Source organism: Phodopus roborovskii, unplaced genomic scaffold (assembly GCF_943737965.1).
Source record: "Phodopus roborovskii unplaced genomic scaffold, PHOROB, whole genome shotgun sequence".
Lineage (NCBI taxonomy): Eukaryota > Metazoa > Chordata > Mammalia > Rodentia > Cricetidae > Phodopus > Phodopus roborovskii.
In genome coordinates this window covers 34,868,680-34,885,346 of record NW_026126469.1, presented here as the reverse complement: position 1 = coordinate 34,885,346, position 16,667 = coordinate 34,868,680, and the positions used below count along the sequence as shown (strand labels likewise).

General features: G+C 35.2%; 1 protein-coding gene across 2 annotated transcripts in view; it reads left to right on the top strand.

The window, feature by feature from the left end:
* The window catches only part of Alcam (activated leukocyte cell adhesion molecule), a 178,372-nt gene that overhangs the window by 131,454 nt on the left and 30,251 nt on the right, over positions 1 to 16,667 (top strand). For both annotated transcript variants that reach the window (XM_051191610.1, XM_051191609.1), the window contains exons 2-6: positions 1,268 to 1,368; positions 4,578 to 4,797; positions 12,923 to 12,987; positions 14,177 to 14,264; positions 14,707 to 14,889. In XM_051191610.1, coding sequence (XP_051047567.1) covers positions 1,268 to 1,368; positions 4,578 to 4,797; positions 12,923 to 12,987; positions 14,177 to 14,264; positions 14,707 to 14,889 — 657 coding nt within the window. The remainder of the gene's footprint in view (positions 1 to 1,267; positions 1,369 to 4,577; positions 4,798 to 12,922; positions 12,988 to 14,176; positions 14,265 to 14,706; positions 14,890 to 16,667) is intronic.

Here is a 16,667-nt window from a genome sequence, read left to right as displayed (position 1 = left end):
TTCTTTTTAGGAATTTTGTCACCTTTCTTTTTACTACCATGAGAGATTTTGATCTCTGTGTAAAGCTTTTGTGTATACTATGCAGTTAATGGGTAACAGTGAAGGTTGGCATGCACCAGTGTGGCTGTTCATAAAGTCCCAAGATGGTTTTATTTATGCGCTGCGGATTGCCTTAGCTTTACCCTTTAGCACCACCTGCTGGACGAAATAACATCTGCGGATTAAAATAGCCCCTTCATGCTCTATCTATGAATATCGGGTGGGCACCCACACTTAAACTTTTTCAACTTTAAACAACTTTCAAAGTATCCGAGATGTTTCCTGGCCACTATTGCCAATGTAATTACCAAGATGATTTTTTCTTTATAATTAGCACACTAGAGTTTTCCGTATTTACAGAGTAGGATGAGATATATCAATATGGGTATATAGTATGTTCTGATGGAGTCAGGGTAATGGGTATTTCTACTTTTTCATAACTATTTCATGATTTCAAGCTCCTCTCATCCAATCCTTAATAAAACATATGACAGAGTATGGAGATTACCCCTCTAATTAGCTTTTTGGTATTACCCTTCTACCCTCCTTTTTCCTATTAACCTTTCCAGGCTACCGTAATTTCTATTATATTTTCACATTGACCTTTTTGTGGGAAGAGCAGACTGTATTTGTCTTTCAGTGACTGTAAAGCCTTAAAGTTATTTTCAAAACACCATGACTATGAACAGATATGAAAAATATTTTATATTCTTTATCAAAATTATTCTTTTCATGTTTCAATTGTTTATTACATTTATCAATAAAGAATGAATTTACCTGTTCCTTTTTTATATTAGATTAATAAATGCAGTTTAAATTAGGTTGACTCCCAAATGCATCTAACCTCTTTGTGAATAACTCTTTGCCAGGGCTATTATTCTATAATTTTACCATGTAAATATTTTATGAAAAAATAATAGTTTTATTTTTGCCAATAAAATCAGCTATTTGAATACTGTCTTTTCTCCATCCAAGTAAAGTTGAATTTTGCTTTTGCTTAAATTATTTTTCAACTCTTGATACTTAATTTTAATTTTCTATGAGGTAAATTTGATAGTAAGCTCAATGAAAATTCTCTCAACATGTTACTTATAGTGCAGCCTTGTGTTTCTGTGAATATATTCCTAGTAAATACTTTGAAGAACATACTTGGCTTATAAATTTCCCCATGTTTCTCTGTGATAGCTTCAGGACAATACTCAAAATTCCTTTTCTCTTCTACCCAAAGGCCTTGGATGGTACACGGTCAACTCAGCTTACGGAGATACCATTGTCATGCCTTGCCGACTCGATGTACCTCAGAACCTCATGTTTGGCAAATGGAAATATGTAAGTATAAGGCTCCTGGGCCTTCAAATTCTCTCGCATTTTTGAGAGTATATGAGTATATAATACTGACATAATGCTAATGTTCATGTGTGCATATACTTATATAAAAAGAATTAGTGTATTTAATGTCAAAATATTCATGTTTGTAGCATTAATTCTATTTTAAAATACATCTAATATCTCAAAAATTTTACATCATTTTTCCACACTTAAGTAACGGAGGCAGAGGAAAAGGTAGAGTTGCGAAGTCTGAACAGGGTAGTGTAGAGCACAGTGTTGTGGAAGAGAGCACTCTCTCTTTACTAGTTTTTGTGAAATGCAGCTACTACAAAAGTAAGGTGTATCACTACCTAGAGAATGCAGATTTTCATGGGGGATGCAAACAGCTTTGTTTCTGTTGCTAAATCTTCTAAGTGTGTGTGGATATTACAGGCAACTTGTACATTTAACACTGTTGGTTTTATCCATTGCTTACACTTAACTCCATCATATTTTGTCAGGTGTAACAGGTGGGTCTGGAAGTGGAGAATAGAGATCCTGGTAGATGGGTGCGGTACTCCAGTGAACTTTAATAGATTAATGCTTCTGTTGAACACAGATCAATAAAAGGTGTCTTTGTGGTACAATTTCCCGACACAGAGCCACAAGAGACTTACAGCAGCGAACAAGCTTCAAATACACAGACATTTCCTGGAACACAGAAGCACGTTTCCCTAGTCCCTGAATATTTGCAGACATTTGCATATGGGAACATTGTTGGTTACCACATGATTAATTAACGTTTATTACGTCATTTCTCAGAACAGGAGGTGTGTTAAAATACACTGTGAATTGTATGAGTCCTTGGTTGGATTAATTTGTTAGATTTATTTGACCACGAACATTTTTACCTAAAATATCTCCATAAAAATATATTATACTAAATGCTATCACCATACTAAATACATTTTGTCAAAAGTACCTAGGCTTGACCTCAAGGGGAGAACTGATGTGGCCTTTTATAATGTGGGCTCTCAAGTCAAATTAACAGGGTCTAGAGTCTTCCATGAACAAAAGAATTACACATATTTTCTTGCTATGAAAACGAGATATCTTCTTCACAATGTTGTTGTGAGGGCTAAGTAAGTAACTCATAGGAAAATACTTACTAGTACTTGGTAGGTAGCAAATAGCTTTAAGAAGTCAGTTATTACAACTCCAGGATTCAACACCCCAGCCACACTATGCATTTATGAGTGTCATAAAAAAAAAAAGGGGGGTGGTAACATAGCATACTGCATCTCTGTGCTCATATTTGGGTCACTCCAGGTAATTCTGAACTCTTTCTAGTTCTCTACACAAGTGGAGGAGTTATGATGAAAAAAAAGAGTCTATTCGAAATGCTCAGATTCCAAGTCTCAGTGTCTATGATGTAATGCACCCACTGAACTAAATTTACAATCAAAATAAATGGAATCAGTCTAGAGAAAAAAAAATAAAAGTGTGTGATAATAGCACATCTAAGTACAACATAGGGACGAGATTCCACACAAACTTAATTGACTCAAGAGTGCAAGAAGCCAATCAATGATGGCTACTTTCAAATTGTTAGTTAAGCAAAAAGATCCAGTAATAAATTAATGGGATGCCTTTGAGTGACTCTCAAGTCAGTGTTGATTTGCAGAAACAGAGTGCATACTCTAATGTAATGTCATCAGCTGGAAGAAAAGCAGACGAGCTGGACAAATTCAAAGTAAGGAAACAAAAGAAGATAGCTAGTTTCCCGTCATCACTGTAGACTCCCCATAAATGGAGACAATATTTGTCAACCCCTCAAAGTCTCCCCACCTCAGATTCTTCATTAGCATCTGCCCCAAAGAGTGGGACAGAACTCTCACCACTCTCAAGATCACTACAGTGTACTCATAATGCAGCCATGGTACACTCAAATGCCAGCGCTGATGAGGTTGATGAGGGACCTTAGGAAATCATCTTACAGAATGCCACCCTCATTGGCTAATCTACAAGTGAGACTTAGACTACAGTTCTGCCTTCAAGTTGGCTACGGATATTGAACCCACTAATCACATCACAGATAACCCAGAGAAAGCACCAGACATGTAACTAAGCACTCAAACATTAACAATTATTTATTGCAAAGAGAATGAGTATGAAAACCTAAGGTATTGTGTTAACAAATATCTTATAATAAAGGAATAATTTAAAGCAGGGTCTAATACTGGAAAGTGGGCTAAAACTAAAGATTTAAGACAAATATTATTGATACACTTACTAATGCTTTTGGATTCCTAAATATTTGCAATCACAACTAATATTTACTTTAAAACACAGTAAAGCAAACTAAGCCTCTTTATAATTTTAAATTTTGTTATGTATTTTAACATGTTTTTTTCATAATTTATGTTCTCAAAGTCCTTATGAAGTAAAGGGGATAATTGGCCCCTATTTTAGACTAAATTGCTTCCTAGGTAAGGTGACTTTTGGAGACCAGAGGAAAAAGGACACTGTATGGACCAGTGTTCTTGGCATCATTTCCTATGCTGAGTTACAGATTATCTTGATAATATTTCCATATGAAAAGCTTTCAAAGTAAGTTTTAAGCCTCAGATGAAAAACTGGTTGATCAGCTTCTCATTTAGGGAAGAGGATAGTTTGCCAAGCTGAATGTTGCTCCTTCATGAAAACTGAGTATGTGGTGTAAAGGACCCCACATCAATGCTAACTGGCAGATATGAACACTTAACATGTGGGGATTAAAGCAATGCATGTTTCAAGTATAGATGTCTAGTACTGCTAACACAATATGACAAGCTCAACTGTATGATGACTTTGATGGTTTTTTCTGGATTAGTTTTTGTATTTTTATGTTTGTTTCTATCTACTTTTTAGATGTGTACTAAACAAGACTACACCATGCCCCTTCAAAAAAGCCACCAATGTCCCACAGGTGTGAGATGAGCTCCACAGAGCCTTATCCTTTCATTTTTCACCCACTCCTATGAACCTATGAGTGAACCAATAGCTTCATTTCATGTGAAGTGTAATTGTTCTTTCTGTAAGCAAAGAATTATGTGATGCCTAAAAACCATTGCTCTTTGGCAGCAACACCAAAAAAAAGTCCACATAGAATTATATGGCAAAAGAAATCATAGTATTCTGAAATATGAATTATGTTTGTTTTCAACATGTATTGTTGTTTTGATTTTTAGGAAAAGCCCGATGGTTCCCCAGTATTTATTGCATTCAGATCTTCTACAAAGAAAAGTGTTCAGTATGATGATGTACCCGAATACAAGGACAGATTGAGCCTCTCAGAAAACTATACTCTGTCCATCAACAATGCAAAGATCAGTGATGAAAGGAGATTTGTGTGCATGCTAGTGACTGAGGACAACGTGTTTGAGGCACCTACACTAGTCAAGGTGTTCAGTAAGTAGACTACAATGGAACTGCTAAGTGGGGTTGGTGGCTGGTGCTAGAAGGTGTTCTTCAGGTAGAAGCTTGAGCTCTCCACAATACCTCGCCACAGGAAACTATGTGTAAGGGAGTTTCTCTTTATTCTACTTATGCACACTGGTAGCAAAGAAAATAAGTCTGTCATTCACATAGAAGATACACAGTAAGGAGTCAGAACAATAACTTTAGAACAGTAACTTTCCTTGGCATGTGAAATACTACCAGTAACAACTGGTTAATGACATCTAACTTCCAATGTTCAAAGAAAAAATTATGTTTATATAGCTATAGGATGCATATATAATCATGCATATCATACAAATGTATAAATGTTAGGGTTAGCAATGTAAAATTGTCATTTTCATATAAAAAGAATAAATACAAATATAATGTATTCTATGGTCTAGAGATCAACGTATGTACATACATATACGTATATGTTTATGAGTGTGTATGTATGCATGTGTGTGTATGTGTGTAATTTCTAAACTTCAGTGTTTATTGATTCCATTTTTAACATATTCACATGGTTCAGAAAAATTTCCTGAAATAATGAAGCTCAGCATATGAGACTGTTCATGGGATTACAAAGGAATTATACCAAAAAGATAAAGTACAGTTGGAAGAAAGGAAACTAATAGAAGATACTCAACATAATTACTGTGGTTACCATGACACGGTGACTTTACCTGATAATATATAGTTAATGTTACTGTGCAAATAGCTATGTAAATAAATGATTTGAGATGTATAATTAAAGTAGTTCTTTTAAGATTCAAATAAAAAGTCCTACCTCAGTTACATCATAATGTTTTAGAACCTACAAGAGAAGAAAAAAATCAGACCTAAAATAGTTTCAGAATACCAGTAACGCTTAATTGGGAAGAAGGGTCTTACTTTCCCACTGTCCCCCTCTGCTTTTTGATGGCTTGACAGATACTAGTAACGATTAAAATATATAGTAAAGAAGGAAACCCTGGAGGCCTCCAACTGGAGCAAGCAAGCTTGGATTTTTTGCATTTCTCTTTAATAACCTATGCAGCTAAGTAGGGCTTCCCCTTAAGTATTGATGTAGACTTCAAAGCTTCAATGGGTTCATGATGTGGATTCAAAAAGTACTACCACTGCCAAAGGGAATCTTTGTTCTCCAGAAGGGCCTTGTAAATGCATATTACATGTTTCCATTGATTGTCTTTTAGCTTAGAAGGCACTACTTTCCAGAAGTCATCCACACTTTCTTATCATATTTCCATCAAACCAAGTCCTAGCTGTTTACCAGCTCTGACTACTTCCATGGGGTATGAGAAGAGCTAGTATTCTGCATTTGCCACTGGCCATGTTGGCTTTTGAGTTTTCTTTCTATCCCTTACTTTCTTTTTTGTTTTGTTTTGTTTTTATTGGAGAGATGGATTTGCTAAGGGCATTTTTCACCTAACAGCAAAATAATAACACCAACATTACCATAGGCTTTGATATCTTAAATACCAAGAATGTAAGTAGGCTAACTCACAACACTAATCATTATGTAAATTAATTTGCCATTTTCAAGTTTCGGTAAATTGTGTTGAAATTATCGAAGTTCAAGCTAGTACACAAACACATCAAGAACATTCCAAGTTATATTTAGAAAAATCATTTGTGACATTTTCCAAATTTTCTCTTTAAGAAACTACTACATCGATATCTAAAAGTAAAAATCCAATTAGCTTAATTTAATAAAATGTGCAAGCTGTTTTAGAATACAGAAGCTTTCTGTGATGGTGAAAACAAACTCACATGCCATGTACCGCCAGGACCCTTGCCCCCTGCTATTTTGAATGTTTTTGAAAACAAAGCAATTCTCAGTAACAGAATTTGCATTCCAGGCTGTGGGCCAGGGAGAATTTACATAGCAAGTTGCACACTCTTAAAAATGGCATGGTGTCTGAGAAACCACGAAAGACCCACCAAATAGAAGAAAATGAATGACATCTCAGATGACCATGACACACCTACAAGATCGTGTAGGAACCTTGCTCTTTTCATTGAATTATGAATTTGCCTCAGGCCACATTTTGTGACTCCAGCAGCTGCTGTGGCAGGGAGACTTTCATCCTATTTGTGTATATATTTCAGTCACTTAAGAGTTACTGTGCTCATCAATCAGTCCTCTGTTTTCCTCTATTGAATCACCTAGCAACGTGACCCATGTACGAATCAAGTGTGGCTGGTGTGAGCCAATCTCAGATCAGCCTTCTGCAAACTGCCAGCCCCATGAGCCAAATCAAGTTGCTTTTATTCAAACCAGAGGAACTGATGGATGATTTTACCTTCCATGTCGGTTTGTTTGCTTGTTTGTTTAGTTTTAAACTAACTCTCTGATGTAAGAAATCATTTCCCCAAATCCAAGCTAGGAACGTGCTTTGTCACCACTAATCAGCTCTTGAATAGCATCAAAATCAAACTGCTTTTGCGTTTACTGCACATCGGAGAGTAATAAAACTACTTGGAAGAAAAATTAGACCATTGAAAGTTCCCAAAGATTCATTCCAATGATTGTGCAAAAGGCTCAGAGGTCAAACAGGTGCCCAGAGAGCCAAATGGCTCGCTGTGATGAGATGGGAAAATCTGTGAGCTGGTCACCAGAAGACCTTGCTTTGTCAGGACTGCCACTAAGCTGTGACCTTGGCAAGTCTCTTAGCCTTCCTGGGGTTCAAACAACCTCTTGAGTAAAATGAATGTTTTAGATTACGTGGGAGGCTTTTCTATTCTGCTACTAAAGCTCTGTCCAGGAACTCAGAAGCAGGGTCTGGCATTGTAAGAAGCTGCTTCTGTTCAAGTGGTTAGAATCCTATTCACGGTTGGTTTCAGTTATTTACAGTAACGTGTTGATGAAAAAGAAGAATAAAAGGCAGCCTCAGCTACTTAAGAGATCAGACCTCACTTCAGAGACAGCATGGAAAATATAAGAAGACCCATCTTGATTTTTTTAGGGGTGTGAGGCAGCCTTTGAAAACTACAGTCTTAATTTGTCGGTTCTCTGTGCTCTGCAGTATTGTAAAAGAGACATTTCCAGGACTTAGTCCATGTACCAGTCAGTGGCCCAGTGCTCAAGGCATTGGCCAATGTGTGCTGGCTCTGTATGTACATCGTTTCACAGCTCCTACTTGAACATGATTCTTAATGCATCATCGCATTGGAAAGTTGAGAATCTCTCCTCCCTCCAGAGGAAGATTGTTAAATCAGAAAACAGTAAAGGAATTTTTTCAAGGGGAAAGACATAGAAAATGAGCTACTTAACAAGTAATATCTAAGCTGTATGTTATATTGACTCTTTCTTTTTAAGGTGGGGAGAACGAAGGGGATTGACACAGGGTTTCACACAGCCCAAGCTATTCCACAAGCATACTATGTAACATCCTCATCCTTTCTTCACCTCCCAAGTATTGAAATTATATGCCTATCACTGTTTCCAGGTCACCTTGATCCTTAGGATACTAAAAAATACATTTCCCTGTCTGTTGCAAAAAATTACAACAGTGTTCTATGGACACACTATCTTAGTGTTTAGTAGCTAGCAAGGACTTTCGTTGTCGACAGGAATTGAGAGCCTCGCCTCTGTACACCTGCCAGGACATTTTCTGTTTGTGTTCATGGACCAAGCTAGCCTGGGTGTGGTTTTACAGTAATGCTAGGATACCATGGGTGACAAAGAACACTTTTGTACCCAGAACTCATCTTCACCTGTACATTAGATGGCTGGGTGCCCAAACTGTAACTTTTAGGTATTGATCTCTACGTTTTTCTGAAAAATCAATATTCATATCATTCACTGACTATAGCCTGGGAGTTAGAGATAGAAGTGGGATATCTATTTTAGCATATTTATTCTTGATCAGTCCTTATCTCTATACTAGTTTCTTTCTCCCCCATCCCCCAAAAGACTGTTACAAAACAAGAGGAGTAAGGAAGAGCAAAGCTTCTGTTTCCAAAGCACTTGAACTTATGTAACATTTTATATCTAGCTTAGCTTAGTCTTTAATTATTTGTGGTGAGCCTTCAAAGGATATTACTGAAAGAGATCACTTCAGCTTCAGAATATTATACCATTGTTACAGATACTGATGTGTGGCACATGATACTACACATGTGCGCACACACACGAGTGTGTGAACTCACACATGCGCACATGCACACATACACACAGTCACATGAGGCAAACTACTGCACTGTCAGGGTTATTATATGATTTGCTTTTAAAATCTCCCTGTCCTACAATGTGCCACCATATTGTGTCCCTGTACTAATATACTTCGAGCTACTTAATTGAGACAGCCAGGCCTTCAAGGAAGAAAAATGTAAACTAAAACATAATTCTATACTTGATACATGGTCAAGTGAGAGATTCTAGAGAGATTACTCAACAATTTTCTGAAGCTTAATTTTAACTTAGTCATCTTGACTAAATTAATACTACAACCCAACTTGTGGTGTTGCTTTTCTTTCAGTTTTATACTTGGTTATGAATCCTTGAATCATATTAAAATATAATTCGCATGAAGTTTTTTCCTTTTCTTTTACAAAAACACTACTTGGGAATCAATATGCAATTTTGCTAAAATAGTATGTGTCCTTTTAATGGTTCTTCAACTAATATACATTGATTGTTACAAGGTAATATAAAAGAAAATTACATACAAAAATGTAGTTAATACAAAGAAAGGGTTTAAAGCAAGAATCTAAAGAGAAAATAACTCAAGGAAATAGAATAGGTACTATTATTAAGCTATCATTAAATCACAAAATTTCCAGATAAAACATGAGTAAAAATGTAAGGACTAAAGTTAAGCATGTTTTCACCAGATTTCTCTCTCTCCCTCCCTCTTTCTCTCTCTCTCTCTCCTTCTTTCTTCCCTCTTCCTTCCTTCTTTTTGTCTTTCCTTCCATTCTTTCTATTACAGCTTAGTTCTATTAAAACTGTGATGAATTTTAGAAACAATTAATGCAAACAATGTATTTCATAAATTTGACATACATATAGTATGTGTACTTTTGTGCCTAATGATAAAATGTTACCAAGTTTAACAAAAAAAAAAAAAAAAAAAAAAAAAAAAAAAAAAAAACTACATAGTAAGAGGAAGTTCAGATATGAGCTCTTTTTCCTGTGGGTCCTGTGGTACCCAATAAATTGAAAAGCAGTAAAAATTGTCAAAAATTTGCCAGTAAGCTTTTATTCAAAGTCTGCATTTGTGTGATTTGCAAACCTCTCTAAATTTTCTGAGCATGTTACTACTTGAAGGAGAAATGAAATACCAGTTGTCTTTTCATTTCTGTTCATTTTGACCCACTTTTAAAAATCAGATAAATTAATTAATGTGTTCTGTCTCTTGAGTTTTGAAGGACCGTGTCACTTAAGAACTGGCTTCTGGGTCTTGGGAACTTTAGTTTATTTAATTAAGACCCAGGAATTTTCATTTGTTTAAACATTTTTGGTGTATTTGTCTCTCAAACATATTAAATGTTTGTCTTTGACAGCATGGATTCTAAGCAAAAGTCAGTGGTTGATCAATAATTCAGTTTTAATTTGAAGTGTATTCCATTGAAATGCTGAGAGCATTAAGTTGTACTGACGTGGCAAAGAGTTTAACCTCCATGCTATATATTTTCCCCACACTCTAGTGACTATTTTGAGGAGAAATTTTGTTAACTTTTTCTAATCTGTAGTCACTTTCTTAACATTCAGGGACTTGGGTGTCACTTCTTGTTTGTATTATTCTTGATTGTCCTGTTTATTTGTATTGCTGTGTTCCTGTCTTTCTTGTGTTTTGTTTCCAACTGCTGTTGTCATTGTAAAATGTCCATTGGTGGAATTATATTTTTAAAACCTACAGTTAATAAGATCTATAAGTAAAGGGCATAGGGTCTACACACAAGTTCATTATATTCACTGTTCTACTACAAACAAACCTGCAAAAGGAAAATTAATGTTAACCTAAAAAATGTTATATTTTTTTTTTATACATTCTAGTGACAACTATTTTGTAACTCAAAGGGGTTTTGTCTTGTATTTCTATTATAGTCTGATTAGGTCAATCGTTCAACTGAATCCCAAATTGAATAAAAGTATATAAAAAAAATCAATTTAGTTTAGTACAACAATCAAAAATACTTGAAAATATAAACATTAAAACTATGAGAAAATGATTAGTTTAATGTGCTAATAAAAAACTAATTCTTCTTTGATAGTGACTCAATTTACATTATGTAATTACTAATCAGTTGAGTTGTTTGTTTATTTGTTTGGGAGGGTTGGGTTTTTTGTTTTGTTTGTTTGTTTTCATTTTTTGTTGTTGTTGTATCTCTGTGTAGCCTGGCTGTCCTGGAATTCTCTGTAGACTAGGCTGGCCTGAAATTCAGAGATATGCCTACTGATTGCTGGGCTTAAAGGTGTGTGTCACCATGCAAAGCGTAGTTGATCTGTTTTTAAAATATAAAATACATCACTAATAGAAAACTGGAAGGATATAAATCCTATATTGAGATTATATAAAAAGCTCAAAAAGAAAAAAATCTTTAATAATCTAATCAATAACTGGGCAAAAAAACAGTGAGTTCTGAGAAGTACAATTTGCCAATAAATATTAGATTAAAGGTTTTACATTCTTGGCCATCATGGTATTGAAAGTCAATTAAAATTTGCTTCTATCCTAGTGAGAATGGCTATTATTAAGAAACCAAACAATAAATTCTCATGAGTACAAAGAAAGAGAAACCTTATATAAAGCTAGTTGGAATGCAAATTAGTCCCATCACTATGACAATCAGAATGACAATTTCTCAAAGAATTGAAAACAGAACCACTATTGCATGCAGCTATACTATCTCTAGGTGTGCACTCCATGCACTCTATGGTGAAATGCAATAGAGATACCTGCACAGCCATTTTTATTATAGCACTATACCCAACAATTAAATTGTAGATTCAGTTCATATGTCTATCAGCACATGAGCAGATATAGAAAATAAAGTGTAAATCTAGATGTTATTACTTAGCCACTAAAAAGAAACAAAATTGTGACTTCAGAAAATATAAGAAAGTCAACATGTTAAACAAAATGAGTTAGACTCAGAAAGATGAATTTCATAATTTCTCATATATATGTGTATATATATATATTTGCATATGTGTGTGTGTGTGAGAGAGAGAGAGAGAGATCTATACTTAAAAGCATAAAATTTGAAGGAATAGAGGGTACTATTTAGAAAAGGAAAAATGAATAGTACAGAGGATAATAATGGGGAAGAATAAGATCAAATTCCATAATATAGTAGTATGAGAATGTCACAATTCAAGTTTCTGTTGCATTGAACAATGAAGATAAGCTAAGAAAAGCAAAATAACTTAGCTTAAGAAATCATTACCAAGTTTTTATCAATTGTCCCTGAATCCACTCGTACAATTTGTTTAAAGAGCTTTCTATAAATTCTCTGTCCTCCATCTCAAGTTCCAAATTGGAAAGATTTTCTTATATTTTCATAATTTCATAAGATGAAATAAGAGATAAAGGAAATTGGGGTATGTACAATTCTACATACTTTTCACATTTCTTACACATTATGCTTAAGTATCCCCTAGGAGCGTGTTAAAAAATATGGACCAATGGAATTTTCCCTGTAGATTCTGGAAGCTTCTTAAGCCCTGGAAATGTATGTTTCAAATAAAAACCTTTGTGATTTGGATTCAAGTAATGAGTTGGAGGCCTTCTACTTAATAAGTAGAAAGTACCATAGTAATAAACTAGAAATAATTACAACATAATTAGAACGTTAGTCTACATTTACCATCAAATCCATATTTACCACATTAAACACCTAGAGAGCATCAAAGATATTTTATTTAAAGGAATTATAAGTACTTGAAACAATATTTGAAGTCATAAAGAAAATACTTGGCAGGTTATACCTGCTACATTCTATAAATCTGGATTATTTGTGAATAATCTATTCTTTATTCTATTGTTTATGCTTTTGCTTTGAGTATACGGATTCTTTTTTTCATAAATCATGTGTGTCCTTTATCTCTTCCAGCATACTTTAACCTTTTTCTACTTAACTTTAGAGCAGCCATCTAAACCTGAAATTATAAACAAAGCACCATATCTCGAAACAGAGCAGCTACAAAAGGTGAGAATTTGTTTGTACTCATGGCTTTACTCAACTTAGGTGCCCCTATATGCCCAGACAAATGGGATGCACTTGCTTTTGTGGAGTTCACAGTGCTTCGGGTCCAATCAGAGAGCACAGGAAGTCACAGTGGGAACAGTGTGACCACTGTCCCTTTGACCATGACAATGGGCATGTGAAGGAGGGCCATTTCTCAGGAGGAGAAACTTTCTGATGCAGATAACCCAAATGCTTGATAGGGACCAGTGATGAACAAGTACATTTCCTCCGGTCCAACCTTGAGCAAAGTTTTCCAACTAAATGAAATCATTGCTGATGTAAAGAGTGTGGTCTGTCTGGTAAAATCAAGTTTTGGTGTTTCAGAAATTTGGGATGCTACAATTCAAGGCAAGAAAGCAATAGAAGATAAATTTGGAGAGGTAAAAAAGTTATGAGATGAGCCAAGACGTGTGTATTATGTAGACTTTATTCTATTAAAGTAAATTACCATAGGTTTGAAGTACACAGTGAGAGAAGATAGATAGATACAAATAGCCACATTATGACAGGTGGGAAAGGAAGTGAAATAGATAGGCATAGATGGAATTCCACATGTAAGCACATCAATTTGGTAATATTCTCATCCTCATTAACTAAAATACCTCAGTATTCCTTGGTGTTTGTGGGGGCAGGTAAGATCAATTTTGTTAATCCTATTTAATTTTGCTACACAGTGTGTGATAAATATTGACTAATTTAGCTAAAACGCACTTGAAGACTGCACTGAGGGTTATAGGATATGGCAAGTATTTATACTATGAAATGAAAACGGGGTTGGAGAGGTGCCATATTTTAACACTAAATGTTTCTTGCATTTAGAGATCTATGAACCACAGCAATAATCAATATTAATATAGTTATAATGTCGCTTAGTTAATATTAAAAACGAATAGCATCAAAACGAATTTGGTAATGCCTTTAATGGATGTGGTTTTACATAAAATGGAAAACGTTATTATACATCTCAAAATGGATAAGACTTAGTTTTTAATATGAAGCATTACTTTTATGGAAGATTCAAAGGGTCATTTCGTAGCCAAAGAGGGAAAATAGATTGTTTAGAACACTCCATTTCCTGAAGATTCTGAGGCTTCCATGAAATAAGGATTTGAGACCATTTGAAATGAGAACGCTTTCCTTTGCATTTCAGTTAGGTGACTGCATTTCAAGAGACAGTTACCCAGATGGCAACATTACATGGTACAGGAATGGGAAAGTCCTGCAGCCCCTTATAGGAGGTGAGTCTGAGCCAGGCAATGAATTCTCATGACTTTTTGGTGTATTGTATAGGGTAGTCATTCTATGAACTATCTGGAACTATTCCACAACTCTACACTTCGGTTTCATTAAGTTCCCTTTAACTCGTTGAGTGATTTCTTAAGACACCATTTTATCCCTTGTGTGGAAGAGTCAGAAGCAGAAAGAAATTTTTCTATATATGGCATGTCCTAGAAGTTAATTAAATTGAGTGGAAGATAGGATTTCAGGATTCTATTTTTGCCTATGTCTCTGATTCACAGTTTTGAAATGACATCTTACCTTATTGAGTGTCAATTTTCTCTCCAGTTAAATACAATTAGAAGGACAAACGCACCTCTTAAATGTGTTGAGATGTTTAATTACGGGTTGTGCTTTTCTGATGAAAGCTCTTTTATCATTTGTGTTCTTTACTTTCTCTAGAGGTGGAAATACTTTTCAAAAAGGAAATTGATCCAGTTACTCAGTTGTATACCATGACTTCATCCTTGGAGTATAAGACAACAAAGGCTGACATACAAATGCCATTCACCTGTTCTGTGACATACTATGGACCATCAGGCCAGAAGACAATTCATTCAGAACAAACAGTCTTTGATATTTACTGTAAGTAACTGAATACACAATTGTATAATTGTAATGTATTAGAAATAATATTCAAATACTTTTAATCTTTGAAATCCTGATTCAATTCCTCTTAATATTCTGCTGTCAATCCTCACCCCCAAACTTTGATATGCAAATAATCTCCTCTTCCTTGGAAAACCTATAGAAAAAAATGCTTTCCACTTAGTAATAGCCTCCACCTCTTGATGGTGACTCAAAGTCGTCACTCAAAGAGACTATTCTTCGAGCTGAGAATCGAGACATTCACATCACAAAGAAATTGTCAGAATGAGGTTGCAAGTGATAAATGTCATAGGAATAGAATGGTAAGTTCTGAAAGGTCATGTGTTCAAGGACAGTGATTCTGAAACTCTTGAACACATTAGTAGAACACAGATTCCTAGAACACAGATTCCTAAACATCACTCAAGTAAAAAGATCCAGTGGAAGTAAAGAGGTGCCTCACAGTAATAATATTATTACTAATAATCTACGGAGCATATATGGAAAACCACTGCTGTAGGGAGACTTCAGAGACAAAGCAAAATGATGGAAGAGGACATTCAAGAAAGAGAACTGGATGAAAGTATTCAACCTGAGAGAGCCTGAAAAAGATGTATTAGTTCTTCCCCTCTTTAGTCCCTGTGTTCACCTGATTTCTGCCTCTGGGACTGACTTCACACAACTACTCCTGGTTCCTAGTGCTGCCTGTAGTGATCACCAAAATGGTATTCCTGACTCACCCTAAGCGGACTACTTATCAAGCTGCCACCAGAAGCCTCTTCCTAAAACTCAGATCTGCAGCATCCTGCTGCGATGCCTCACAATGCTCACATTCACCTTCCACACTCTTGGATGCTGTGCTCTCTGAGTCTGTTTCAGTTACAGTCATGTACTATGTGTCAACCCTTTTCATCATCATACTTTCCACACTATATTCTTTTCTACTGGTCACATTCCTCTGGGGGAAGACAAGTCCCACGCCTTCCTGTGTGTTCTTATTGCCATGTCTTTATCATGCAGGAAGTCCCTACTGATTCCTTAAAACATAGTTCTGGAGACAAATTCTTTTGGAAGCTTCGCAGGCTCAGACATCTAGGACTTACCCTTTTGTGCAGTGTATAGTATGAGAGTCTGCATGATTAAATTTCTTTCTCTCATAAACAGAGAAATTTCACTGGAGTGAATAGCACAGTATTTTTAACTTCATGATCCTTGCAAGTTACTTAAATTATATTCATACTATACTAATAGATCTTTGACTGGATGGAAAGATAAGTGAACAAATAGGTATGTGAGGAACAAAATGACTAGACTAATTTGGTTGGGGTTCGTGTAAAGTGATGAAATATAACAATCTCACTTGATGTAAATTCTAGATAACCATTATCCAAATTAAGGAACACTCATTTTAAATATTTATTTGTAGGAGATGTACAAAGAATTTTGAATATCATTATAATTGTCAAATGATTATCTTAGAAAACTAATTTAGAGAAAATAGTTATGAAAGAGTTGAAAGGGAAATGAAGGCTCAAAATAGAGGAGAAAATGATATTTTAGCATTATTTCTGATATAGGTCAATTAGGGCATGGACTAGGAAAATGTTAAGTGCGAATAGAAGGGGAGAATGAAATGTAAAATATATTCAAGCATTAAGCACTGGAACCTGGTACTAAAGTGGATTAGAGGCGGCAAAGCAGAATGTCAGATAATGCGAAGAATGATGACTTATTAATAATCAGAGTAAAATCCAAAGTCTGGGGCAAAGGGACAG